The 27220-nt window shown below is 33.6% G+C and overlaps 2 protein-coding genes and 1 long non-coding RNA gene across 5 annotated transcripts; 1 reads left to right on the top strand and 2 right to left on the bottom strand.

Moving 5' to 3' along the window:
* Positions 1–1169: 1169 nt before the first annotated feature.
* Positions 1170–2924, bottom strand: LOC108225200 (cytochrome P450 CYP94D108). The gene has a single exon (XM_017400023.2). The coding sequence runs from the start codon at positions 2837–2839 to the stop codon at positions 1334–1336; it is 1506 nt and encodes a 501-aa protein (XP_017255512.2). The 5' UTR covers positions 2840–2924; the 3' UTR covers positions 1170–1333.
* An 11202-nt stretch (positions 2925–14126) lies between these two features.
* On the bottom strand, positions 14127–18425 carry LOC108226923 (uncharacterized). Of its 3 annotated transcripts, XR_010284303.1 has the most exons (9): positions 18194–18425; positions 18023–18103; positions 17589–17689; positions 17288–17423; positions 16960–17052; positions 16121–16254; positions 15253–15847; positions 14727–15051; positions 14127–14608 (listed from the first exon to the last, which is right to left on the bottom strand). It is a non-coding gene; the product is annotated as an uncharacterized LOC108226923 (long non-coding RNA). The 3 variants fall into 3 exon arrangements; XR_001807756.2 differs by lacking the exon at positions 17589–17689; XR_010284302.1 differs by lacking the exon at positions 17589–17689 and having other exon boundaries at positions 14803–15051.
* Positions 18426–20907: 2482 nt separating this feature from the next.
* LOC108225006 (WAT1-related protein At5g07050) lies at positions 20908–23030 on the top strand. The gene is made up of 7 exons (XM_017399799.1): positions 20908–21232; positions 21322–21384; positions 21482–21598; positions 21684–21933; positions 22025–22183; positions 22268–22419; positions 22509–23030. Exons 1-7 carry the CDS (start codon positions 21021–21023, stop codon positions 22780–22782), a joined length of 1227 nt encoding a protein of 408 aa, XP_017255288.1. The 5' UTR covers positions 20908–21020; the 3' UTR covers positions 22783–23030.
* Positions 23031–27220: the final 4190 nt, after the last annotated feature.

The raw sequence follows: 27220 nt of genomic DNA, 5'->3' as shown, positions 1-27220 counted from the left end.
TATGAACCAGTTAAAGGGTCTGAGGAAAGCGTCAGCTCTCTTATTTGATTCAAGCTCAGGAGATTTACCTCGGAGACGAGTATAATTACTGAGTGTCTCCTCTATTACTTGCTTGACTGAGTGCATTTACTAGGAGTAAAAACCTGCAGGTTTCTACATTCAATGATGTAAGGGTAGTTAAAGCTTGAGGATACTTGGGATGTGTTGGATCGAGATTATAACCACAGTGGAATGCCTGTTACTATGCATTAAATTGCCTCATGGAGTCGTGCCAGAAATATGTTGCATTTCCTTGTAAATTGAATATCAGAAGGTTAATCGGTTATATTGTTGACTGCAGCTGCTCCAGGTTAATAATTAGACAGATACAGAGCCTGCTGTTGGCATTTTCATCGGTAGTACTCCCTCTGTCCCAAAATAAGTGTCCTTTTGACTTTTTTCACATAATTTAAGGTGCAAAAAAATCATACTTCTATATATTATTTTTTAAATTTTCTTTTTCTGAATAAAAGTTTAACATGTATATTTTTATTCAAAAAAAGAAAATTTGGAAAATAATACGTGGAAATATGTTTTTCTTGCAACTTAAATTACGTGCATAAAATCAAAGCGACACTTATTTTGGGACGGAGGGAGTAATAGTTTTTCAATTTTGCCATAGTACTCCCTCCGTTTCAATTTACATGTCCACTTTCAAGAAAATTTTTTGTTTCAAATTACTTGTCCACTTCAACTTTCAATGCAAAATTATATTTCCTAAGTCAATTCGCCTCCACATATCTCTTATTTATATTTCCTAGATCAATCACACACCACATATTATGCTCCTTTAATGCAATTAATTTGTGACAACCACTTTTCTTAAACTGTGTGATTTTTTGAAAGTGGACATCTAATTTGAAACGAAGGGAGTATGTAATTTATGCTTACGGCTTAGCATGTTCCCATGGCACGTACTAGAAAAACGGTTTATGCATATGAATATTACCTAGTGCCTTCAAATAGAAAGTTTGTTTTGCAGATGCCAGTGCATGTCCCAGCAAATGTGCCAATTCATAGATCACACTCCTCAATTTTCCCCCATTTTGGATTTTATCATTTATTCCTCTGTTTAGACCCTTTGGTGTTTACAACGCAGAGACAACAGTATGTGCTCATCCAGACACTGGTTATGACAAACTGGCAAATTTCATATCACATACGTAAAAACACTGGATGCAAATGCAATTACAAATCATTTCAAATCTAAAAATTCTGGAGATCAAGAAATCGCCTGTCACAATACTATAAATCATCTGTCTCACTAATACGAATCACCAGCTTTGTTAGCGGATCAGGTCTCCAGGAGCCTTTCTTTCACACTAACATGTAACCCCTCTTTCATCCTCAAGGTCAAAGATAAAACATGCTCAGGAATAGCATCTTCCTTGACATTCACAACCTCAAACGTAAACCTTTTGATCACTGATGCCGCAATAGACTTCATCTGAATATAAGCCATGTCTTTCCCTAAGCAAATCCTCGGACCTGCATGAAAAACCGGAAACTTAAATGAACTTTCTTGCTTGCACACTCCATTCTCATCCAGCCACCTCTCCGGCCTATACTCGAGGCAATCTTTGCCCCAAATGCTCTCCATTCTCCCCATTGCATAGGTATTGTATGTTGCAAACCACCCCTTCTTGATCACTGTACCATCTGGCAGAACATCATCATTCTCACACAACTTGGTGTCAACCGGTACAGGTGGATACAACCGTAACGCTTCCGATATCGCTGCATGGAGATACTGCATCTCACGTAGCTCATCGAAGCTATACGTATCCGAATCCGTATCATATTCTCGAATTTTTTTAAGCTCTTGGAGTATTTTATCAACCACATTTGGCCTAGATGATAATAGCCAGATAAACCAGGTTAACAATGATGAAGTTGTGTCACGGCCTGCTAAAATAAAGCTTATAACAATATCTCGTAGCATCTCGGCCGAGTTGCTCGAGTCTTGAATAAACCGGGATAACAAATCCTCGCCTTTTCGCTCAACTCGTTCCTGTAATCTCGACCGTATAATATTATCCGCAAACTCATGAACGATCCTGATTGAATCCCTCAGCTGCATTTCAGACCCCATATTAAAAAACTTTTTAATCCTGTACACGAACAAAAAAATGTACATGAACCGGCCGGCACTCAACGTAGCGGCCGATTCAAACGCCTTCATGAACTCGCTGCCAGCATTATTTCCAACCCCTTTTAAACAACCCGGATCCACATTAAACGCAAGCTTGCAAATATTATCAAAAGCGAACCGTTCCAAAAGGTCCTGCAAATCAACAACCCGGTTTCTTTCAGCGGCCTCACGAAGAACCGGAATCAAACCGGTTTGTAACTCAGCCGTTGAGATGTGAACAATAAAGTTCCGGAGTGAGTTGGTGTTAAACTCATAACTGGCTGTCTTACGTTGGACTTTCCAGATATGCCCATCCGAGTTAAATATACCTTGTCCAAGAAAGTCTTGGAGGAGTGTGATGAAGCGAGGGCCTTTTGGGTAATTCTCAAAGTTGGTTTTGAGCATGTGTTGCACGTTTGATGGGTTGGCTGTGATGACGCCGTGGATCTTTCCGGGGCGGCGGAAGACGGCGGTGTTGGTGGGGCAGCCCGCGAGAATTTCGGTGCTCCACTCGAGAAAGCGGTGGCGGTTCTTGATGAAGTCGGGTAAGGATCCGAGGAGTGGGTAGGATTTAAAGCCGTATTTAGGGTTTGGTAAATGAAAAAAGTAAAAGAAAATGAAGGGAGTGAAGAAGAGGATGAGGGAAAAGATGGTTGATATTAGTTCCATCTCTTTAGGCAAACAGAGAGCTTGCACTTGGGAAGGAGAAGTGGATTGTAAGCGGCGACTCACTATATACTACTAGGAAAATAGAAATTCCTGAAATGGGCAATCGTTATTAAATTATTTATGTAAATTAAGTGTTTTTGATCGATTTGTAATTGAATTCTGGAAAAGAAATAGGAGGAATGAATTACCTGTACATTATTTTTTATCTCGAAAGGAATAATTTTTAAAAAATTTAAACATTCAAAAATAATTATAATTATGATATCATTTATTCATATTTTAATAAACTAATATAAATAATTATTTAAAAATATCACTAATTTTTTAATGAATTATATATAAATTGTTTTAATTAATAAAAAATATTTACAATTTCCTATAACTTAATCTATTTGTTTAACAGTATATATTATAATTGAATATGAAAATGAAGAGCGAAAACCAATTTTTATTACACATAAAATGAACCACTCATTTCCTTTTTGCTTTATTAGTTAGCTTGACCAAACTCAAATGATCCCTAGGATTTGTGTAATTCTTAAATTTTAAGATTTTTAAGAATGAAACTTTTCCATAAAATCTCAATAAAGTGAAAAAACATTTGTTAAAAAAACCTGAGAATATTATATGAAATAATAATATCTTAAAAGACTAAATTCTGAATCAATCCTTGAGTTACCTAACAAATAGTTTCCACGTGATAAGCATTCTCCCAACTTCTATTACATGTCCATTTTGATTTTTAATAAAAAATTTATTTTAAATAAAAAAATATTTATTATAAGCTCACTCTCAACCGGCTCTTAAGATTTTAAGTAAAAAAAACGGCCGTTAAGATTTTAACAGTTTATAAGAAACTAGGCACTAGCGGTGGCGAATTAGAAGGGCGGAGATACAGGATACCAGATTATCGAATTGATTGAATTTTATATGTAGTACACAGTGTTCTAAAAATCTCAGATTTAACCGATTAATCCTCTGCAAGGTCGACTACCGATTCGATTTTTGAAATCCGATTAATTTTTATATATATTTCTTAATCGAAGTATATATAATAAATTATTAAAATTAAAATACTATATTACTTTCAATTTGAATAATTATAGAGTTTATGAATATAGTAAATATATTAGTTACTAAATAGCTAATATAATAATAACTAAATATTAAATAATATTTTGATATTAAGATAAATCCGATTTTCACTGCGATTAATCTCCGATTTTCGATTAATCCCTGAATTGATAGCTCAACTGATTAGGTCCGATTCCCGATTTCTGTAACACTACATGTCATCTATTTCAGTTAAAAAGCTTGATAACGATGTTAATTTTCTTTTTTCTGTTACTAGTGCAGGATAATATTTATATATTTATTCCACATCATGTAGTCGTTGTGTTTACTTCGTTAAAACTTGTTTAAAACTAATTTTTATTTGTTGAATGACTCTCTGTCTGGAGGCCGTATATAGATAGATTTATTTGCGAACAAAATTCGAGTCGGACTCGTTTAAGTGATTTTAGTCCTATTCATTTATTAAAAGAAACCGATTTTAAATATGAAAATCTGTTCGGTTTATAAGTAACTTTGAGCTGAATTTTTTGTCTGTTCGGCTCATTTGGTTCGAGATAAAATTGAAGCAGCTCAGATAAAATTCGACTAACTTTATTCATGTGTAGCACCCTGTTTATGGGTAACGTGAAAGAGTTGGAATGAATGGAAATATGGAATCTCCGAATATAGTAAGAAAGTTCGATATGTAGTAAGTATTTATTTGTTTCTATTAAAAATACGGAATGTATAACCTGTGCCCTTAGGGCACAGGATAACTCATAATTAATACCGCTCAGCTACTTTAATAGTTGTATAGTTATCCGTATTTTGTATAGAAACATTCAAACTAGTATTAACTTTACACCTACTTTTAATTTATCTTCTAAATTTTATATTTATAATAATATATTATTTTTGCAAAATTGTGAGAACATAGAATAATTTTTTATCATATTTATATGACAAGTTTTAATTAATTTCATCCCATAAATAATATTGAGGCCCCCCTGCATATACAATAATTTTCTAATTAAAATAATGCTCCTACCTAAAATCACTCAATTTGACATTAATGATAAATTTTATGATTTTATATTATTTTAACATTTTTAAAAAATATAAATAACTAGTATTATAATATAATATATAGATAAACAAAATGTTAAATTTACTTTATAAATATGAACATTTGAATTTTCTAGTTTGAAAATTAATGCATTGTCTTGCTGTAATGCATGATGCACGGATCACAACGCCTAATCAATGCTTTAAACCTGTGCCCTCAGCCCTCAGCCCTCAGGGCACAGGTTAGACAAGTCCTTAAAAATATGCGATCACTGGTTACTAATTATTCATTGCGTCCATAAAGTGCTCAAATAAAGGAGTTGTATAGACAGACGAAATACTTGTTTTGGTATCGTGTCAATTTTTTGTCCATAAACGGACAATTAGATCCGAACAAATTAATGTAGATGAAGACGTATTTGGAAAAGGATTGATATTAACTTGGGTGGCTCTCCGCAACTTGGCCGGGAAAACACATAGTAAAAATATCAGTGCATCATTAGAGATACTGTAGTTATATTTGTTATATTTGGACACTTTAGAGCATCTCCAAGGGACTCTCTAAATGAACTCTTAACTTCAAATTTAAAGAGTAAACCTTAAATTAGAGCTCCAATGGGCTCCTAGAAGCTCTTTAAAAATTTAAGAGCTCATCATCTCTCCTCTCTTTTAAAGAGCATGTAAGAGCTCTTAACTTCTTTTTCATGAATATAATATTGATTTCCCTCCAACTTTACCTCCAACAATTCTCACTTTTTACTTTTCTCTCTCATTTATATGAATAAAATATGAAAAAGGAGCAAGTATAAAGAGGAGTATTGGAGTTGAAATCTTTTTCAATGTCTTAACTAGGGGCGAGCAGGAAAAACCGAAACCGCAAAAAAAACCTAAAAAAACCGAAAAACCACACCGAAAAAAACCAAACCGCAATTAAAACCGAAATTAACCGAGATAAAAAACCGAAATTAGTGGTGCGGTTTTATTTTCGGTTTTATGCTAAAACCGCACCGAAATTAACCGTACCGAAATATATATAAATATAAATATAAATATATATATATATATATATTAAAAATAGTAATAAAACACCTTATTCATTTTTAAATTTCACATCTAATTTTATATGGAGGTTCTTCTTCCATACCTGCATACTTGCTGAGTCAGTTAAATAACCGGGCACCCAAATATTTGGAGGAGCGCTTGATCGAAAACTAGGGCTATTGTGATTTGCCACAAAGCGGAAATATTTCTGCTGATCAAATTTTATTATGAAACCTATTCTACTTTTTTTATTTATGTACTTTTTGAAAACTTTTTATTTGAATTTCATGATTAGTTGATTTTAGGTAATTTTATTGACTTGACATCATCTAATTTCTTGTCAAAATATGTATGTTTTAGTTTTTATTCTGTATTAAGGTTTTTTAGATGAAAGTATGTAATGTTTCCTATATCCTCGTATAGAAACAATAGTAAATAGTAACCGAACATATTGTACATGTTCATGAAAATTTTATATTTTTTAAAAAAAATCATTATGCACAAGAGTAGCAAATAATAGTGGAAAAACCGAAAAAAAACCGCAACCGACTAATGGTTAACCGCAACCGAAAAACCGTTTTAATTGGTGCGGTTATGGTTAATGATGATTAACCGAACCGAACCGCATTCATCGGTTTGGTAACGGTTAATGTCCAGAACCGCACCAAACCGCACCATGCACACCCCTAGTCTTAACTCACTAGGAGCCAAATATTATATTATATTTTGAAGAGTGATTTAAGAGCACCATTGGAGATGCTCTTAGATATCTTTTGATAAAAAAAATAAGAATAATAGGAAGTGTATAAATTAAGTGAAAATGATATCACCTTAGAGGAAGACTGGAAAAGAGAAGTGTACAAAACGAGAGGAGTGTGATCATCAAAAATGATGAATTGGGAGAGAGAATTTCGTCGAAAAAGATGACCGAAATCAGAAAAGACCACCAAAAAAATCCGGAAAAAGAATATGAGAAGGGAATGGATGGTGCAGTTTTTACGGCTGGTTTCCAGTTTAGATTAAGCTTTCATCTAATCACTCTCCTGTGCATGTACAGTGGACTTTAATTTTTCGTTGGTTTGTGATGATTTTAATTATTGAAACCTGACTTTAATTTAGGGTCCTGTTCCCTGACAACTGATTATCAGGGAACAGTTATGTAACAATCTGTTTCCCAGCCGTTGGATCGACGATCCAACGGCTGGGACAAAAAGAAATTTTTTTAACGTTCCGCGCATATTATACGCGGATAGCAGGGGTTCCGCGTTATTTTTACGCGGATACATCAAAACTCCAAGATCCAACCCATCTCTTCTGCAACACCAACTCGCCACCACCGATTGCAACAGCCACTTTTCCTTATCCTCTGTTCATAACACACCGCCAGCCTGTTCAACCCCCAATCAACCGTGACTACAAGCTTTGAACCCACTTCATCCTTCTTTCAGCCCCGTACCCACAGCTCCGGCGATATATCGCCGCCGCGAAATCAACGCAAACCACCACCATTAACAGCCTCCGTTTTCAAGCAGTCGACCATAATCACATCAATATATACATACACGGATTCACCCACTCCGGCTTCGTTTCGATCTCCGTCGCCGGCTCAGCAGTGATGGGCAAGAACAGAGGGTGCCTTCCGCTGAAAATATGCGCGGATCGATTAAATTTTTTTTTTATCCCAGCCGTTGGATCGATGATCCAACGGCTGAGAAGCAGTGTGTTGGTTAAACGTTCCCTGACAATCAGTTGTCAGGGAACAGCACCCTTTAATTTAATGGGTGTGTAGACCGGTTTATGAGTTCTTGTCTACGCAAACAACATTACAAGAGTTACTTCTTATATGAAATTATATAATATATTATTGTAAATCATTAATATTATTATAAATATTATTATAAAATGCATATAAAGTGTGATTCTAATATAGAATATTATAACATATATTTATTATAAGTAATTTAACACTTGAAATTTGAAAATTAAGTTTATTTTCGAAACTGATTCCACAACAAAATAATACTAGATAATTATTATTCAATTATAGAATCATGTTGAGATATTATATAATAGATTATTTTTGAAATAAAAAAAATGTGTAACTTTGTTTTGGATTTATTCATAATTTTTTTTAATTTATATTCCTGGGCCGTGCTCCACTGAGGCACTGACTATGTCACTATGATGAGCACGACATCAACTAGAGCATAAGCATTGTCTCGAATTTCTGGCCTGAGTGTTGTTTCGGGCCTGAATCATGCAAAGCCCAGTAGTATGTTTAATTGCTTATGAATAATAATATATATATTAATATATATGTTTGTATAGTTGTACTCTATGAGCACATGCTAAATACTAAAAATTTATAAATTTAGATGTTTTTATCGTTGTGGTTGTTGTAAATATAGGGATCCATCATTATTAACGAGATAAGTCAATAAAAGCAAATAAATTTATCAAATTTTATATTTACGGTGCGTATTCAGCACACTATAAAAAAACCGATATTACAATATTAGAGATTCTTTTATTTTTTTAAAAAAATGATAATAAAACCTGTAAGCTAGTCAACTGTCAGGTTGCGTTTGGCAATCAAACTTTTGACTCGGCTAGATTTTTAAAATTAGATTATTGGAAAAGAGGAAATTATTAAAACTCCCTGGTACATTTTATATCAAGAAATTATTTTGTTTTGTTTTTTCGTTATAAAAAAAGAGACGAATTCCTTGGGTATAAAATATTTCAAACCCGATAGCAAAAAGCCCAGTATTTAGAGCCGGCATAAATTGCTCAATAGCTAGGTCCTAGGTCTGGGCTTGGGCCACACATTTTTTATTTTTTCTTTAGCGGGTGACCTCAGCGTGTATGCTAGTGTAACACAATTCAATTTTATAAAGTACTATTCGATTTGAAGTCGGGATCAAGTTATGAAAGCTCGAGGATATGAGTTGACTAATGTTTATATAAAGCTCGATTCACTCACAGTCACCATGTTGTGATTCAATCATCTTGGATTTGAGCATTCCCCATTAATTATAATATTTAGTAAAATCTTAATTAAAAAAAAAGGATATGTATCTGAATAAGTTTATCCACCGTTATAGTTATGTAAAAATAAGTGAATATCATATATACATTTAGTTTGTGTTCATTTGGATTAAATGAAATGAGAAAAGATGGGATGGAAAATTATAAAGAAATTTTGTGGAAGAAGAAGGAAATGAGACAATAATAATTATTAAATATGGATAAGTCTAAATTTCAGAATGTGAAGATTATAAGAAAATTTGACGAAGAAATGAAATAAGCATTCATTTCAACATATTTTTCCTCCATTCAATTATATTTAAGTGAACACAATTTTAGATGTGATCTTATATTATGCTCCTATAATATTCATTTACAGAGTGTAGGGTATTATTCGATTACGGATAAATGAACCTAATTTATATAAATTATTATTGCGTACGTTTTTTTTTTTTGAGAATATTATTATTGCGTAAGTTGATAATATTCTCCGAAATAACAATTTCCCCGGTTCCGTAAAAATCACTTTTAGATAAATTTTATCAAAATCTACATCAACTTTACATGAGAGGGCCAGCGGGGCAGCCAGTAAATCTGACAGCACTTGAATCAGGATTAACATGATATGATCAATCAAATAGGGTTGGTGATTGTGGCTGCATTTAGTAGTTGCTTGGAAAGCCTTCTAAAAGGTAAAAACACAAGTTGGAGTAGGGCTGTAAATCGATACGGACTATCCGGTGTCTCGGCTCATATTCGGCTCGAAAATATGATACATGTCTCATATCCATTTTGAAAACGATCCAAATCTGGTGGAAAAATTAAGCCCGTATAATATATGATCCCGGATACGAGCACACCTATACCCACTCAGATTCGGTCTCATATAATTTTTCATAATATGATCCTACCCGAATAACCGAATATGATCCACGGTTCATATTCGATTCAAACTCATATACCTATTATATTTTAACATCATCATATTTGCAAGTAAATAGTTATCATTTTATAAAATTGTACTATCTTATTTAAGTTTATATCTTCATAAAATATGATTTATTTAATGTGATAATGCTTATTATCTTCATATATATTTAATAAATGACATATACCAACACATAACTATAAGTTTTAATTCAAAATTATTATACTTTATAATATTATGTTTACTTGGACTAAATGATAATTATTTGAACAACTGAAATAATAATGATATTTGATGTTAGTGGATCATATCCGGCTCATATTCGATGGATCATAAACTACCCGGTTAAAAAATAGAAAATACGATACTGGATCATATCCGGTTCGGATCCGAATCTCAAATACCCGGGATCGGTTTATACCCGAATAAAACGATCCCGGACCCAAATCCGGACAACCTAAAAATAATATGATCCGGTACTTGAGCAGAGGGGTACCCGGGATCACCCGGATCATTTTACTGCCCTAAGTTGGAGTAGGCGGTTTAGGTAATCTATTCTTGTGATCATCTGCTTGTTACTTTACTGGATCTTTAATATAGTGTATAAATAATTTACATTAAAATAACATGGAGCTAGTGCATTTGAAATAAAAAAAATGAAAAATATGGAGCTAGTGCATTACACCAGTATCATTATTATTGATAAAGTGAGAGACGCGGAAAATTGTTGGTTCCAGCTTTTAATTTCCCTTTATTTATCATAAACATGTGGATCAAATTAATTTCCTTCCCATTACGTTCATATACACGTTGTCTGTTTTTTTCCTTTTTTCGGATTTTACTATTTACGTTGTTATCTTTTATTGAAGGAGGGTATTGAAAGCTGAAACTAAGAAGCAGGGCAATTGTTTCATACTTCATATTTATCATTACGCACAAGTAGCTGTAAATTAAAAGTATGCAAGAAAGTTATCCGACCAAAATTATCTGTCTGGATGCAGTTTGCGTTTTAAATAAACCCTCCATCTTGAAATATAAATTTTTTGTATTTTTTACACACATTTGTAAATTTTTTACTGTTTAGTAAAACATGTTTTTTTGATAAAAAAAATGTAATTAATATTGTAATTCAAATTTGTTTTAAAATAATGATTTTAACAATGTGATCAAACACTTTACAAAAATAAGTAATTTTTGATTATTTTTTTTCACTTTCCTTTCGCTATTTTCAACCAAACGAAATTTTGATGGAGTATTAGGTAAAACAACTAATAATGAATAGGTTTGATCGACAGAGACACCTAATCAATCAGTAAAAGCATTTGAGAAAATTCATCGTAAAAGCATTTGACAGGGACGACAAATTGTGGGGATAAAACCATAAACAACTCAGATACTTGACAAATTTGCAATTCTAATTTACACAGTTCAATTCTTATACTTCCTCTGCTTTATATTCTTGAATTTCATATTCAATCAAAGTTTGTACTTTTGTTCAAATTTCCACCAATTAATGAGAATTTTTTTAGGCAGCACAGTTAGAAACATCTGTTCTGATACGTCGATATAGCAAACCAATTCTACAATGAATGATGGTTACTTTGCTGAATTAGAAACGTAAGTGGATGGCTAAAGGAGTACGTTTATTTAGATGGCTTCCACTAGGTTGAGGTATTAATGCGTCTGGGTCTGGCGTCACTTTTCCATTCAAAATTGTTACACACAGATCCTCTCAATTATATATACAAAAAAATTCCATCATTTAAATAATTTTATGTGACCAGCCGGGACTTCTGTTTCACTCGTGATTCATCTTTTTGGCGAGTTTAAGAAAAAACAAAATATAAGATTAAAATAACAGATGTGGCTAATTTCAGCGAGTTTAAGAAAACATAAAAGTTTGTTAACTTGTAAAAATTCAAATTTTAATAAAATGTGGGTCAGTAATAAAAATCGGGTTTCAAATGTCTGTAGGTTAAACATAAATGAGTAAAGCAAGTACTACGCCGCGAATCCGAGTTTTTACACTCTATCAATCATCATTGGACATTAATATCAAGTTTTCGGTGCTTTAAGAGTATAATTCACATAAATGAAGCTTTTATGTGAATAGAATTTTAGATATGTGAACATAGTAGTAGCTGTATTAGGTTGTCACGAAATCTTGCACTATGATTTGGATATAATGTTGCACGAACTTGTTATGTGCATAAGCTAGGCAGTTAAAATGTGCATGTTTGAATATCTAAAGCAAGCGGAGCATTGGAGCCGGAGAAAGCGACAAAATCAAGGCAAATACAATCAAAAGAGTCCTACTGCAGCACATTAGGGTTAAATGTACAGCACTCATAAAACTGTCCATTTGGAAGTCCCCTACCATCTCTCTCTCTCCCTCCTCTACACACACATCTATAGACTATGTCGAGAAAACACAGAGAGACAGCGAGAGAGAGAGATCTGTGTACGTCTACTTGCATTGCGCAATTTCACTGAATTTTCTGTATTGAGAGTTTTCTTTCCTCATTTTAAAATATATAAAATAAAGGGAATAAACAAAAGGTAGCTAGCTAGTGATACGGTAACACCTATGCAAGAGTTTGAAATTACTAATTAGTAAACCCTGCATGTTGAGTTGGGGGCAGCACCAACCATTTGTCGGGTGAATTACGTAGACTCACACACATTATACAATACATATACAAATATGCAAATACATTTCGACTTTGGTGTGTGTCGCGATGATTGGCGCTGATTAGATGCCCATTTGGATCAACCCGCCTACTTGTATGTTTCGGTGCTCCACTTTCCCTTAATTTCCTGTACCAAGCCAACTTAGAAATTACTAGCTAGTTTCAAAGTCTGTCAGCTGGACTATAAAGTTATTAAACTGCTAATTAATTAAGAACAATAATCTCAATAATTACTGTATAATACAGAAGACATGGCGGACATTAATTAATTTGTACAGTTGAAGCGCATATTAGAATGAATAAGTCAGCTGGGGGGTCATATGAAACATCAAGTCACTTCCACATGATTGTAAAATTGTGGCTTTGAAGGATACAACCATGCTTCTTCAAGCTTGTCGGTTTTGCGTTTCATCATTTCCACTTGCGATTTAACCAGCAATGAAACTGCGAATTAACCGGCATGAATTAATTTTGTCACATTCCAAAAGCTTTGCAACAGGTTACTTGCACGCTTCAAAGTGAACCTTTTGAATTGCGTCGTTAGTATAAAGCACAGGTACTTTAAAGTGAAGTTCCTTGTAAATATCTAATCTTTTTCTGTTCGCGGCGCTTTTCTCCTGCGAATGCTTTTGTTCAGATTTTCTCTATTGTTGATTTGGTTTCTTCTAATAATGCGAAATGACGTATGATTCGGATTGGACACAAATCTTGCTCGCTATTCATCGGAACGAACTTCACCTCATTATATGCACCTCATTACATGCTTTTGTGTTGCAAGTATTATGGAGACTAGTATGTTTGCCCGCGTTGCGGGCTGTACAATTAAATTCTTTTTTCAATATTATGGAAAAAGTTTTATATTTATTTTTCCAAATTTTTACAATAAATCTTTTATTTAACTTAATTAAATAATAAATTTTTATTTAATTTCTATTTTAAGAAATGGTTTGTTCATTTTCGTTATGTTCTTTTTCTCCTCTCTTTAATTGTGTTTTTGCGGATAATTTATGTTTTGCAATTAGATTTCTGGTTTTGGTTTTGAAACGTAAAGAATTTAATGTACATTCCCCGCACATTAATATTTTTTCAATGTTAACCAATAAGAAAATTATTTTATATTATAGGAACGGTATAAAATAAATATTTGCCAGTGTTGCGGGTGGTACATTTAATTTTTTTAAAATATTAAAATAAAGTTTCATATTTATTATTTAAAAAATAAGTTTTGTTACTTCTTTGTTAAATAAATCTCAAATATTGTTTTTGATCAGAAGCGCCTAACTTGTTGCATCCAAGAAGTCTTGGCCTCGTAAAGATTACTCCAGTGAGTATATCATTTATTCTCTGTCAAATTTAATAAACTTACGCGATGAAAGCAATAATTTAACAGCGTTGATTGTGATAGCCAACAGTTTAGACTGGACTCTAGCGACCGAAATAAATATGGGATTTGTCCAAATAACTTGTTAAAGCTCAAATCTCCACGAAGAAACAAAGCTTATATGACCAAAATAAAAAAAGAAATAAGTGCAATAATATCATGAATAAGAACTTCATGCATGCTGCAGAAGCTCACCACAACAACCAATTATATAGTACTAAGCATTGGCGGAAAAACAATCCCATAATCATAATTTTATTCAACAAAAGGGCATACTCTAAAGCTCTGCTGTGTTAAACGGTCGCAAGAAACGAACCCAAACTAATGAAGTATTCGACATATCACAGGTAGAAAAACTATATAAGTTCAGTACAAAGGTAGTATTATGCTTAATGTAGCAGACAAAATAGATTTGGGATAGACAAATTTTTTGAGATACTCGTCCACAGTTGTGTATTTGACATAGGATAAAGTGCTCAAACCTCCACACCAAATGAAGGTTCAATCTCAAAGCTGGTTCAATCTCCCTTCATAAATGTAGAATGACTGATAAATAGCAGCACATTGATCGGATTTGGGGGATTCTACAAAGAGTTTAACATAAAGGACAAAAAAACTTAGTAAACAACTTTGTCAGGATCAGTAAGATAATGGCCAATTATTATAATAACTTGAAGCAAAAAAAATTAGAAAATTCCTCACCTTCAATGTTCTTCAGGACTTGCCCCGGTCAATTATTATAATAATGTGAAGCAAAAAAATTTAAATAATTCCTCACCATCAATGTTCTTCAGGCATTGCTCTTCTGGAACATATATCTTCTCAAGAGTTTTGCCTATCTTTTTCTTCCCACAAAGACAGAACATCATTGAAAGAAAGTGTAATGTCCTCGGGTCATCTACAGCTTTTATAGTGTAGGTTGCAATGTCTTCTTACTTGTTAAATGCCAGTGTGCATTCAGACCAAAACTGGTGTTGAGCCTTATGCAACTTTCTAATGAAGCTTTTATAGTGTACACACTACTATCCTGCAAATGGAGGATTTGGATCTTAATGGAAATATGTCAAATATAAATCATTGGTAGTTGGAAACTATAGACAGGTATTCATACAACTTTCATACAGCTAACTATTGTCATAGTAAGGCTCTACAGTTGATGATAAATAAAACTTCCACAAATAAGCCGATGAAAAGGATGAAAAACATGTGTTAGTTAACATATACATACCTGCTGAACCTAACTACCATGAAATAAATCCCTTGACCAAATGATCAGCTAACAACATTTGTTCCAGTGGTCTGATCATATATGATATATAGTCATGCTCGAGTTGTTCAGCATGTTATGAATGTACTGAGCCATGGTCTAATTCACAAAATACAGCATTGTTGAAACAATAAAAATGCTAGATCATTTTTTGTAATACAACAAAATGGTGTAAATTCAGAAGTCTTTATTGCTACTCTTTTGTGTGCATATCTCATGGCCTCTATATCCTCATTGTCTTTGATATTCTGCTAGTGAGAAAAACAGCTGCATATTCTCTCTTTCTCTTGATGATTTCCTATGCCTTGTGAACAAACTGAATCGGGTTAGAACGTCTGATTCCATTTATTTCTGGAACTGAGACGTGTAAGAAATTAAATTGATTTCCCCATTGTTTCACGGCTCTAGAAGCATCAGCCATCTCAGCCACTCTGTAGCCACCAATGTTCCTAGTGAGCAAGACCAATGCAATAACAACTCCATTTCTCGACTTCTGGCTTGTTGCATCCATTTAGAGTCTTATCCCTAGAAAGATTACTCTTCTGAAAGGTTGTATCTGCCAACATTATGTTTATAAATTATATAATATATAGGCGTACAGAGGTTTAGCATATAATACAGTACAATTAAGTTCTAAACAGAATTGCAAAATTACAACAGGAAATGCAATCATTTTTATTGACAGATTACATCTTAGAAAGTTGCAAATTTGTCGAATTGTATGTATTTTAATCAAATTAAAAATATTTTTTACTTATTTGGATGAGTAAAGAGATTCTTTAAATATTACGGAATCATGAAATCATAGTGAAGTAAAAGTAAGACATACCACTCCAAAGCTTGGCCTTGATTTCTTGATTTCATCAAGTAAAAATGACATGGTAATCAGATTCACTGCCAGAACTCCAATCATTCAGTCCCAGATCTTATTGGCGTCTTATCATCTTGCAGATTGCTACTTTTCTGGAGACTCCATCCAAAATTATAAGCAGAGTTAAACACAGTAGAAAGCCTCTTAGTCAAACGGTTAAAAACCCTCTTCATTTAGAAAATGAAATTTATTATAAACTGTTAATAACATGAATCAAGAAAGAAATCAAGCAAATAGAAATTTATTAAAGACAGGAATCAAGAAAGAAATCAAGAAAATAGAAATTTAATAAAGACAGGAATCAAGAAAGAAATCAAGCAAATATAAATTTATTAAAGACAGGAATCAAGAAAGAAATCAAGCAAATAGAAGTTTTCAGTGTTATGTGACTGAAGCTGTTTGTGCAAATGGAAATTGGGGCAAATTCTTTAAATATAATTCCTTTAACATTTTCCTAATATTTTTGTGAGTGGAAATCTTTTAATACTTCCTAACAGGATAGGGAATTAAAAAGGACTGGAATTAATATAATTAAGATGAATATACTATAAATTATTCTTGTAACATAATTACAAACAAAATACAAATAATATATATTTACAAATAAATTACACAAAATATATTATAATTCATTTAGACAGAATGTATAAATGATTTCTATGCTGTATGGAATCAAACTTAAATGGGAACTTTAATATCCTACCCTCATAAAATGAATCCAAAATAAATTCAAAGGTCCCCAGTTTGGGTCTTTGTATTATATATATGTTTCTACACAGAGTCTAAGGAAGGCATACCTTGCTAGAATTGCATCGTATTGATTCAGAATGTAGGCAAAATTCCTCTGACAACGAAGTAGGATAGAGTCTTACATATTTCTTCCCAACAATCTGTAAACCAAGAAGCGCATAAATACCACAAACACATAAATATACGACTTTAGTCTAATATGTCTCGGATTCAATCTCAGAAGCCTACTCAAGTACTTTACTGTATGCTAATATGAAAATGATTAGATTAAATAAACTACATTAGTAGATTAACAATCGTTTTCATTACAGATGTGTATTGCAATGCTTCATAATCAGTCCAATGATATAAACATGAGATGGATCAGATATAAACCTATTTTTTCTAATTTCATTTCTCTGAGCCATGGATAAGGTGATCCAATGCCAGGTAAAAGAGACATTAGGGAGAAAAACTGAAGCGTTGAGCTTATAGATGACCATCCATCCTCTAGAACCATCCCTGCCATTAACTGCAAAAATGATAGAGTTCAAGAGTGAGAGATTATAGATAGGAGTACAACAGTAAATAGTTCGGTAATATCTAATATGTCAATGACTACATACTTTTGTTAGACAAAAATCTATACGAAAAATAGATGATATTAAAATAAAATTCGTGAAAATACATTGTATACCTTCTATGTAAGAACCTTGTAAAATTAACATGCCAAAATTGTTACCCATTTTTGATTTTCAATCTCCAATTAGACAACCAACTTCGACCCTCAATAATAATCTATAAAATCACAAATACGACATCACACAGATATACTACAAATAAAGAAACAAAATCTGAAAAAATGAAATATTTATTAATTATAGAAATCACGAAAGTTCATATGACAACAAAAGACAACTCATAATTTGTAGCAAATCTATCACTTAATATTGATTTATTATATAAACAAACATAAAATATGCAAACTCAATTAACACTTTATGCAAACAGATGGCCTGCAAACTGTAAATAACAAATGGAGTCAGACAACACTAATTGGAGCAAACAACAGAATCACAACAAAATCGCTTACAAATTTATAATTGGCAGAGATGGGTCATAGAAAATTACCCAATTTCGGTGCCGGTGACTTGAGAGGAGCCTTTTCAAGAGAATCCATCTATTACAGCTGAAGCAAATACATCTGAAAAACTTGAAAAATGAAGAAGTGATACAATCAATGGAGATATTTGAGAATAGAATGAAAAGTAACAAAAAAGAAAACGGGGGAAGAAGTTTTACCTGCAACAGTCGTATTAATTTTGAAAAATTTGAATGTAGGAAGATGATTTGGGGTAAGAGAATCTGGGAGGGATGAGCGACGCGTGGAAGTTTGGTAAGAGAAAGAATGGTTTAGATTGCACGTACGTATACATACGGGTATTGTACAGAGCTGCTTTTGAAAATACAGTGAATACATATGGGTCAAATGGTCATTTGGAGCCTAAAAAAACAACAGGCTTTATAATATAGATAGATAAGTTAAAGTTAGATCTTTGTTTTCAAGCCGACAGTTATTTCGGTAGTAATTAATGGAAATTCATGACTTCTTAATTATCCGAGAGGCTGCCTTTAATACAATTTGACAATTGGAGTTTGCACTGATCCTGGTAAAGTAGAGCGTGATGGAATGGTCTAGTGATAAAGATGTGTTCCCGACATCTCATATTGCTTCTGATCACTTATATGGAATTTATATTTATAATTCTTATAAGTCTCGTCGATGAAATGAAATATATCAGATCAAGTATATACTGATCGAATCATTTTGATGCCAGTCACTTGGAGTAAAATGCGTGAGATGAGATATGGCCACGTATGTTTTCGAACTTATTTAACCAGCTCCATTGACAACCTGATGGACATAGATTGGTACTTGGAATAAGCTTTTTAATCGAGTTGTAAAAATAAAATCTCGCTCTAATAAGTGAAGACGAGAAAATAGTCAAAATATCACAGGTCTTCTTCGGTTCTGCAAATGGACGATTTCGAGAGAGATGTGTATTGCAGGTATACAAGCACATTCAAAATTAAGAATCGGATTCCAAATTTTAAATTTGTGTTGAAATTCTCTAAATTCACCATCAGTCATGCAAGTTGCTAAAGATTTCATGCCAACACCAGATAGATTCCCATTTCTCAGTTCAGCTCCAGACTTAAAGTTCCAAACTATTTGGTTAAGGAATATGGAATCTCGTAAGATTCATACACATGTAGCTAGACACTATATAGTGCACATAGATTCTGACCCCGAAGCTGACAGCCTGACACAACCTGTCGCATCTCGCATATAAACATTTCAAATCGGAATTTGCACGGTCTCAAAATATGTTGTATGCATATACAGCTCGTGAGATATTTTGATATTTCTATAATCAAGCATGTCTGCTCTTTAAAGCTTCAATCTAGAACATGTATATATTTACACATGAAAACATGCGGAATCTCATTCAGATTTTCACATTAATTTAGGGAAACGGGAAGAATTTATACGGAGAACAAAGGGAAAACTAGGGCACCTCTTTTCGAAGTGCGTGTAACGTCAGACCAAATTGTCATATCCAATATATATCGAGCGAGAGAAGATAAGACAGATGAGACGTAGAACCGAGAATCCATCAAAATGATGCAAAATTCAGTCGAATAATTAGCCTCTCTTTCCGCCCTTATCTCTACATAGAACGCGTGCTGAATGTGTGAGTATAAATTGAATCTTTATGGTACATAGCTGCTGAGTATACAACAAATTTCTATGACATGAGCAGCGGTGCCCCTGATTATAGGCGAACAAGTCGTACGGTTAAAGCTGCTTACATGAAAGTTCCGGTACATAGGTCATGTGTGTTTTTGCTATATGTTCGCAGTAGTCTACATAAAAGATTAAGACGGCGTTTAGCTGAGATTAAATAATTAATAATTGGTAAATAAAAGTGATTTCTGAGTAAATTATGATTATATAAAACTTTCATAAAAAAATTAAAAAGAATAAAGTCATTAAAAATGTTCTTAAACTAACTTCTGATTTTAAGTTATTTTCTGATTCTAAGATAGATTCTAACTTATTACACAAATATATATATATTTTTGTGCTAAAGGTAAGTATTGAAGTTGAAAAGGCCTACTTAGAAATGGAAGCTGCACAGTGAAAATATGAGTCTTTGAAAAAGGTTGCAAATAATGGACATGCAAATCTTTGATACGGTGATATGAAAATCAGAGAGTTGGATACAACATGTATCAGACGATGCAGCAGGGAGATGACGTCGGGCGTATCGACAATATTTGTAGGAATTGAGATGGAGCCCACCACAGAACAATCCATGAGAGCATCAGCAAGCACTAAAATGAAACCCCTCACTCTGGCCAAGTAATGGAGGAGTTCCTAGTTGCAGCAAGGAATAAATGAAATTAAAGCACTAATGTGGTGCCCAGCTGACATTATACTACTAATAATCTCCCAATTGAGGACACGAGGAACCCATATTACCCGCATAAACAATGATACACAAACATGTATCCCGTGAAAACGAAAGGAAAATGTTATATCCAAACCAAATTTTTATATCTAGAGCTGAAAAAGCATAAAAAATTTGCTCTGGATATAAAATTTTCCAAACGAAATACTGTTACGAATTTATTACATACGATTGTTACAATGATAATGATAAAAAAAATAACACTTTTTTCAAATATGAATACAATTATTTGAAAATTAAATTAGCAATAATTGTATGTGATTAACTTATAATAGAAGAAAGCTAATTAGTAGATACAAATTGGAGAATTGAATACTCAAATGCATTTGGTGAGTGCCACAATATTCATGTTTTGAAGTAGGACCCGGGCACGCATCAAACTCATTAAATGAATTTTGTGTCGATATAATATTATTGTAGTGATTTGTGGATAATTCGATCCATCTCCTACAAGGTGGCTATAAATAGGAGGGTGCTTCACTCAAGTTTCTTAGGACAAACACAAGTGTTTTCCTCTGCTCTACTCTTCTTCTACTCTCTCAATTCAGTTCTCTCTGCCATCCACTTCTTCGAACAACAAATATTCAAAAAGTATGGATGGAATTCAAAGTAAAAGTAGTTTTAGGAACTTCATGGAGACTGCAAAGCCTTATATAGCCATGATCTCTTTGCAATTCGGATATGCTGGTATGAATATCATCACCAAAGTTTCTCTGAATAGAGGAATGAGCCACTATGTGCTCGTCGTTTATCGACATGCTTTTGCTACTGCTGTGATTGCCCCCTTTGCTCTCGTCCTTGAGAGGTAGATTTATATCATTATTTCATGTGTATCTTGTTTAAGAAGATCATGAAACTAGGGTACTGAAATGGTTCGTGTGGTGTGATTTGCAGGAAAATAAGGCCAAAGATGTCGTTTTCGATCTTCATGCAGATATTTGTGCTGGGACTTCTTGGGTGAGTACTGTAGTAGCTAGTTCTACATTAATTTCCACTTTGGCAAGAATTTGGAGTAACGCGAATGCTGAACTATGTTCTTGTAATTGATGTACAGACCGGTGATTGATCAGAATTTCTACTATGCCGGATTGAAATTCACATCCCCTACTTTCTCATGTGCCATGAGCAACATGCTCCCTGCAATGACATTTGTCATGGCAGTTCTCTGCAGGTAAATACTAATCTCCACATGCATGCAATTCATCGTATATTTTAACTAGAATTCCAATCAATAACAAAGCGAGTTCTCTATATAGGATGGAGATACTAGACATGAAGAAAATAAGATGTCAGGCAAAGGTGTTAGGAACCGCGCTGACCGTGGCAGGAGCCATGTTAATGACATTGTACAAAGGAAAAGTAGTCGAAATGATATGGAGCAGCCACGTTCATCCCCTTAAATCCTCTGCCCCTGGCGCCCCTGTGGACTCCGATAAGGACTGGGTTAAGGGCTCTATTCTTCTTATCATTGCTACTTTCGCCTGGGCTTCTTTCTTCATTCTTCAGGTACTAAATTGTGACATATCATTCTCTAGACGTGAATTTGCATATGTATTTTCATGAAATTTAAAATGCTTGGCTGTGTGTTTTTTTACAGAACGTGACGATGAGACGATACACGGCTCCTCTGTCACTCACATCACTCGTGTGCTTCATGGGTACTCTGCAATCAATTGCTGTGACTTTTGCCATGGAGCACAAACCTAATGTCTGGCAAATCGGCTTCGACATGAACCTTCTTGCTGCTGCCTATGCTGTACGTGCTTCCGCATTCTCTATTTATTTTCCTAAAATCTTAATTCCAACTATACGCGTTAACATAATTAGTCATGCCATGCAGGGTATTGTATCATCTAGCATTGCATACTATGTCCAAGGCTTAGTCATGGAGAAAAGAGGGCCGGTCTTCGTAACGGCCTTCAGCCCTCTGATGATGATCATTGTTGCTATCATGGGCTCTTTCATCCTTGCCGAAAAGATTTTCCTAGGAGGGTAATAATACTATTTATTCACACATCTATACCTTCTTATATTGTAAAAAAAAAAAACCTGTGCTAACTAATTGTGTACTGTTAATACAGAGTCCTCGGTGCTGTACTAATTGTGATCGGACTTTACGCTGTTCTATGGGGAAAGTACAAGGAATACAAGGAGAAAGAAGCGGAGGAATTTCTTGAACCAGTCAAGGATGTTAATAATAACAATGCTATGATGATGATCAAAGATATTGAAGCCAACAATGAAGATGTAATGCAGAAGAACGAGACTAGAATTGTCATGTCACCGGCTGCATTCGCGATCAGCGCACCGATCCCAACTCTGCCAATGTTGGCGGTGGAAGCTCCGAAGCCATGATCACCTGAGAAGGAGTTGAAGAAAGACAGCAAGAAGACGAGAGAGAAATGATAGAGGGGCTTTTTTGTACTTTTATTGTCAGTGTTTTGAACACTTCTCCTTTGTGATGTTTTACTTCAGATTTTACTCTTGGTAGATATTGTTAGGATCTTGGGGGTGTCCTTGTTCCAAGCCTAATAGTAAGACTAGTATATATTTGTAATGAAAATTTGCTATGAGAAACAAATGCACAACTTTCCTTTTTCTAATATCCAGACATAATAAAAATTCGCTAAATATCTGAGGATCTAATAATGAATCGAACAATATATGGATTAAGTAAATAAATTTTGCAAAGAATACAAAGTGTTCTTTTGTGGTGAATACATTAGAATCTCTCAACTTACAGAGCATATAGTGTGAGTTTGGTTTCCTAGTAGACACCTGATTCAGATTCCACTTAGTAGATATATGTATTGCAGTGGTGGTGGACAAATTGCAAAGTTTAGTGGTGAAAATGAACAAAGATGTCCATTCTACATATTAAACTAAATGTTTCACAAGCAGGATACGTTTAAACTTCTTAGTATACGATACATACATACATAATAAAATAAATACATCATTTTTGGAACGTGTAGCTTAATATGCCAACATATATGCGAACAATTAAATTATGTTCCGCTTTTTGAAATCAAAGATTTGCCATTCGACGGAACGGTGAATGACAGAATCTCCGTTACAGAATATAGTAAGCTCTAAGCTAGGTGAAGCTGCCAAGCTGGTATTGCATGGTAGTTGGTACGCCGTTTCTTTGTTGCCAATGGATCTGACATGTTTCGGTTCCGACGAATTCTATAATCTAAAGTTATTTGCGTCACTTCCAAAATTTCATTCTATATTATCAATATAACATTTTAGCTATATTTTATTATTATATAGGAGTTATTGCTCATATAATTTTTTTGATGAAAACTTCTCTTAACAAATTTGTAGATTCGTTATTGCATATTATTTCTTATAAAATATATTATATAACTCAAACAAACATAGGAAAATAAAATATTTTTCTATGTTTTCTTTTGAAGAAAATATTTATTAAAGAAAAAAATTCTTCTTAAATACTTTAAAATTACAGAAAATGATTTTCCTTTCTCAAGAGAGGGAAATATATTTAAGCTAAACAATTCTCACCAATTTTCATAAATTGTTTCATGATAGAAGAAATATATGTTTTCCAAAAATAATTTCTGAAAATAATATTTCTTTTAAAATATATATCTATTTCTACCTCAAGGATAATTTCAATATTCCTGACGAGCAAAACAGTATTGAGAACGCCTGTTTGTTGATTCATGTGTATCAGGAAATCTTAGAAAGGGCGATTAAAAATTTTAATTGCGCAACCAAATATACGGCCTACACTAAGATCTCTTTAATTATTTCGGTTGTTCTCATCCCACCCATGCATAAATGCATTGTATGCGTGTGTACACAAGGGAATATATGCTTATTTGTGTTGGGAAATATTAATTATAAGCAGGGCTGTATTTCTGATACCTGGAAATAGTGATAAGCTAAAGGAGATAAAGGCATATGAAGTTTGGAATCGAAACATCCAGGATAGAATCTGATAGTGTATGTGTGTTTCACGATGGGTGGAATCAAGTAAACCAGTGTATGGCGACATGTCTGCGCTTATGACAGATATGAGATATTCCTCCTTATTCCCGCAACCATGCATATAATAATGTATATATTATCGTAAGAACTCTTGTTCAGATCATCTACTAAACCAATGTATATATATTATTCAGATTCCTACTTCATTTTATTCCATTCCTTGACAACACTCTCAAGTGGCCACACACTCTCTCTGTTGTCACTGGCTCATGTATGATTCACAAATATAAGACATGTCCAATCTTTGCTACTTCATGCCCAGCTCCAATTCGACATTAATGCTTAAAGAACAAAATATTAGTTGTCGTCTTGAATCTTAATTATAACCTAAATTGAGCGCAAGTCAATTACAAAATATTAATGCAAAAATTTGGAGGATGATTTTGCAGTTTATAAGTATGTGGAAGATAGATCAATATACATCATGTTCAACGGCCTGCTAGCAAGGTACCGGGATCATGCATGCATTTCGGCCCTAAAACTCATGCGTCATCATATATACTTACCTCTAGAAACTTATACAAATGAGCAATTAAGTAATTGATATATTATGCAGAAGCACATATATGATATGTGAATCTTGGCATAATGCATATATGCCAACATCCACTGAGATACATAAGAATTTAGCGGTCCCAACACTCATAATGTATAGTATTAAACCTTTGAGAATAATAATCCCTGGTGATATGTTACTTAATCATGTGTTCCCATCCTTGAGAAGTAGGCTGCGAGTATCAGATTCAACACATTCAAGTGCACTGTTATATCAACTTATAATGAAAGAAAAACTACGAGCCAGCTATTACTCTAAATTTATTCTGTCTCCACATTGATTCTTCCTAAACAATCCGATCCTAGTGGCTGCATGCACACTTCAACCAACATAATAAATTTATTTAATGATATATAGACCTCCTCCGATCCATATTAATAGAAGCCTCAGCACAAAATAATTAACCGGTAAGTAATTACTATCAATAGTTATATCCATTAACGTATCGACTGAGCACTGGTCCAAAGTATAGACAATTGTTGAAACTTGAAGCTGATCCCCATTATTGAAATTACAAATTAAACAGTGGAGGAGCTCGTTGGAGCAAATCTTCGTTAAAATAATCATCATGTTATCCATTATACCATAAAACGTCACCCAATAGATATATATGTTTCGAGTATAGTCATCAATCAACTCCAAAAAGTTGCCAAACTCACTTTATTAATGCTGCCATATTAGTCTTGCTAACAAACATTTAATAATAAAAGGTTCTGGTATCCATAACATGCAGCATATCTTATCTGAAATAATCAAGAACTTGCGAGTTATATATTATACTCTAGTTGATACGTTTATATCTATATAGCAATATTCACAGATTACGTCAGATGGCAGATTAAGGGTTAATGGGCGGGACAGTGTGAAGCTCATGATGGAGATTTATATAGTTGAGTGTGTAGGATATGCAATATCCAATAGAATGGTAAAACAATTAATCTCATGGATCGGATTCATCTGTCAATCAATTTACGGTCGTTGTGGGATGAATTACTGCCACAAGTGTTCTTCTTAAATCTAAATCTAATTTACACTTGTTGTGGGAACGCATCCTTCAAGAGTGACGCTTGTAATATTGAACCATGCATGCATATCATGCATCTTACGTACAGATTGAATTATCTGTCCTGCTTTAAATTATTTGGCTTATAAGTTGGGTTGAATATAATATTTGAGCCAATTACATCTCATAACGCCTTAGGTTTATAGTCCAGAACAAGTCAGGACAAGATCACACAGCAAATTTCAAAAAGAAATAAAAAATTGGAGGAAATAGAAAGTATTAAGTGATAATGAGGATTGTATAGTCTACTAGAACAACTCACAGGACATGATCACACAGAAAACGTATAAATCAAATAGCGCCACTGAGAGAGAATGTTTGTCTAAGCTTGTTGCAGCGGGGAAGTCGAATAGTAGATCACAGCTAGAAGGAATGGGATTGGTCATTTGTTTCCAACATGATACACCAGTCACCACCGAGTGAAATGATTGATGCTCTTTCAGGATCACCCGCTTAACCCAGCTTCATGTACCTTGACGTATGTACTTAATTTTGTTTGTCAAATCTCTACTTATTCTGTCCAAGAATTACTTTTAACTTTTTTTTTTTATGGATTTAGGTTGGTTTATTAATTATTAGAAAATTATTAGGTGGTTTTAGGTGGGGAATATGTACTTATTTAATATTAGGATATATGATTTTTCAGTAAAAATAAATAAATTTTTATTGAACGGATGTCGAAAATTTTAAAACAAAATGTCTAATTCTACAGCTTCCTATAACCAAATACTACCTCTCGCACAGTTGTAGTTGACTTTTTCAGTTAAAATATAAAACAGAACTAAAGAGATATTTTACGTTTTTCAAAGGAAAAAAAATTGAAGAGATTTTTTACGTCTAGGGACTAGGTTCCACAAAAAGGAGTGATGGGTCAAATGGATATCAGGCCCAATTGAGATTCGTTAGGCTTCATAGGTCAAACTGGGCTATACCATTAGCTGGTCCTTCTCCAATTTGGGGCCGGACTTCATTTCTTTTGGGAGTCGTGTATTTTTTGTGGTTTTGTCACTTTCTCTAGTCTTGGACTCTTTGGTGGATGCTGGGTAGATTTCTGGGAACTTTTTTTTTCTTTCGAAAAATCTTTCGGAAATGTTTACTGGATCGGGGTTTGGGATGGTACATTAATTACGAAAAAAATTATTTGTCCGAGGCTGCGT

The sequence above is a fragment of the Daucus carota genome, chromosome 6 (assembly GCF_001625215.2).
Source record: "Daucus carota subsp. sativus chromosome 6, DH1 v3.0, whole genome shotgun sequence".
Lineage (NCBI taxonomy): Eukaryota > Viridiplantae > Streptophyta > Magnoliopsida > Apiales > Apiaceae > Daucus > Daucus carota.
This window is presented reverse-complemented; position numbering and strand designations above follow the sequence as displayed.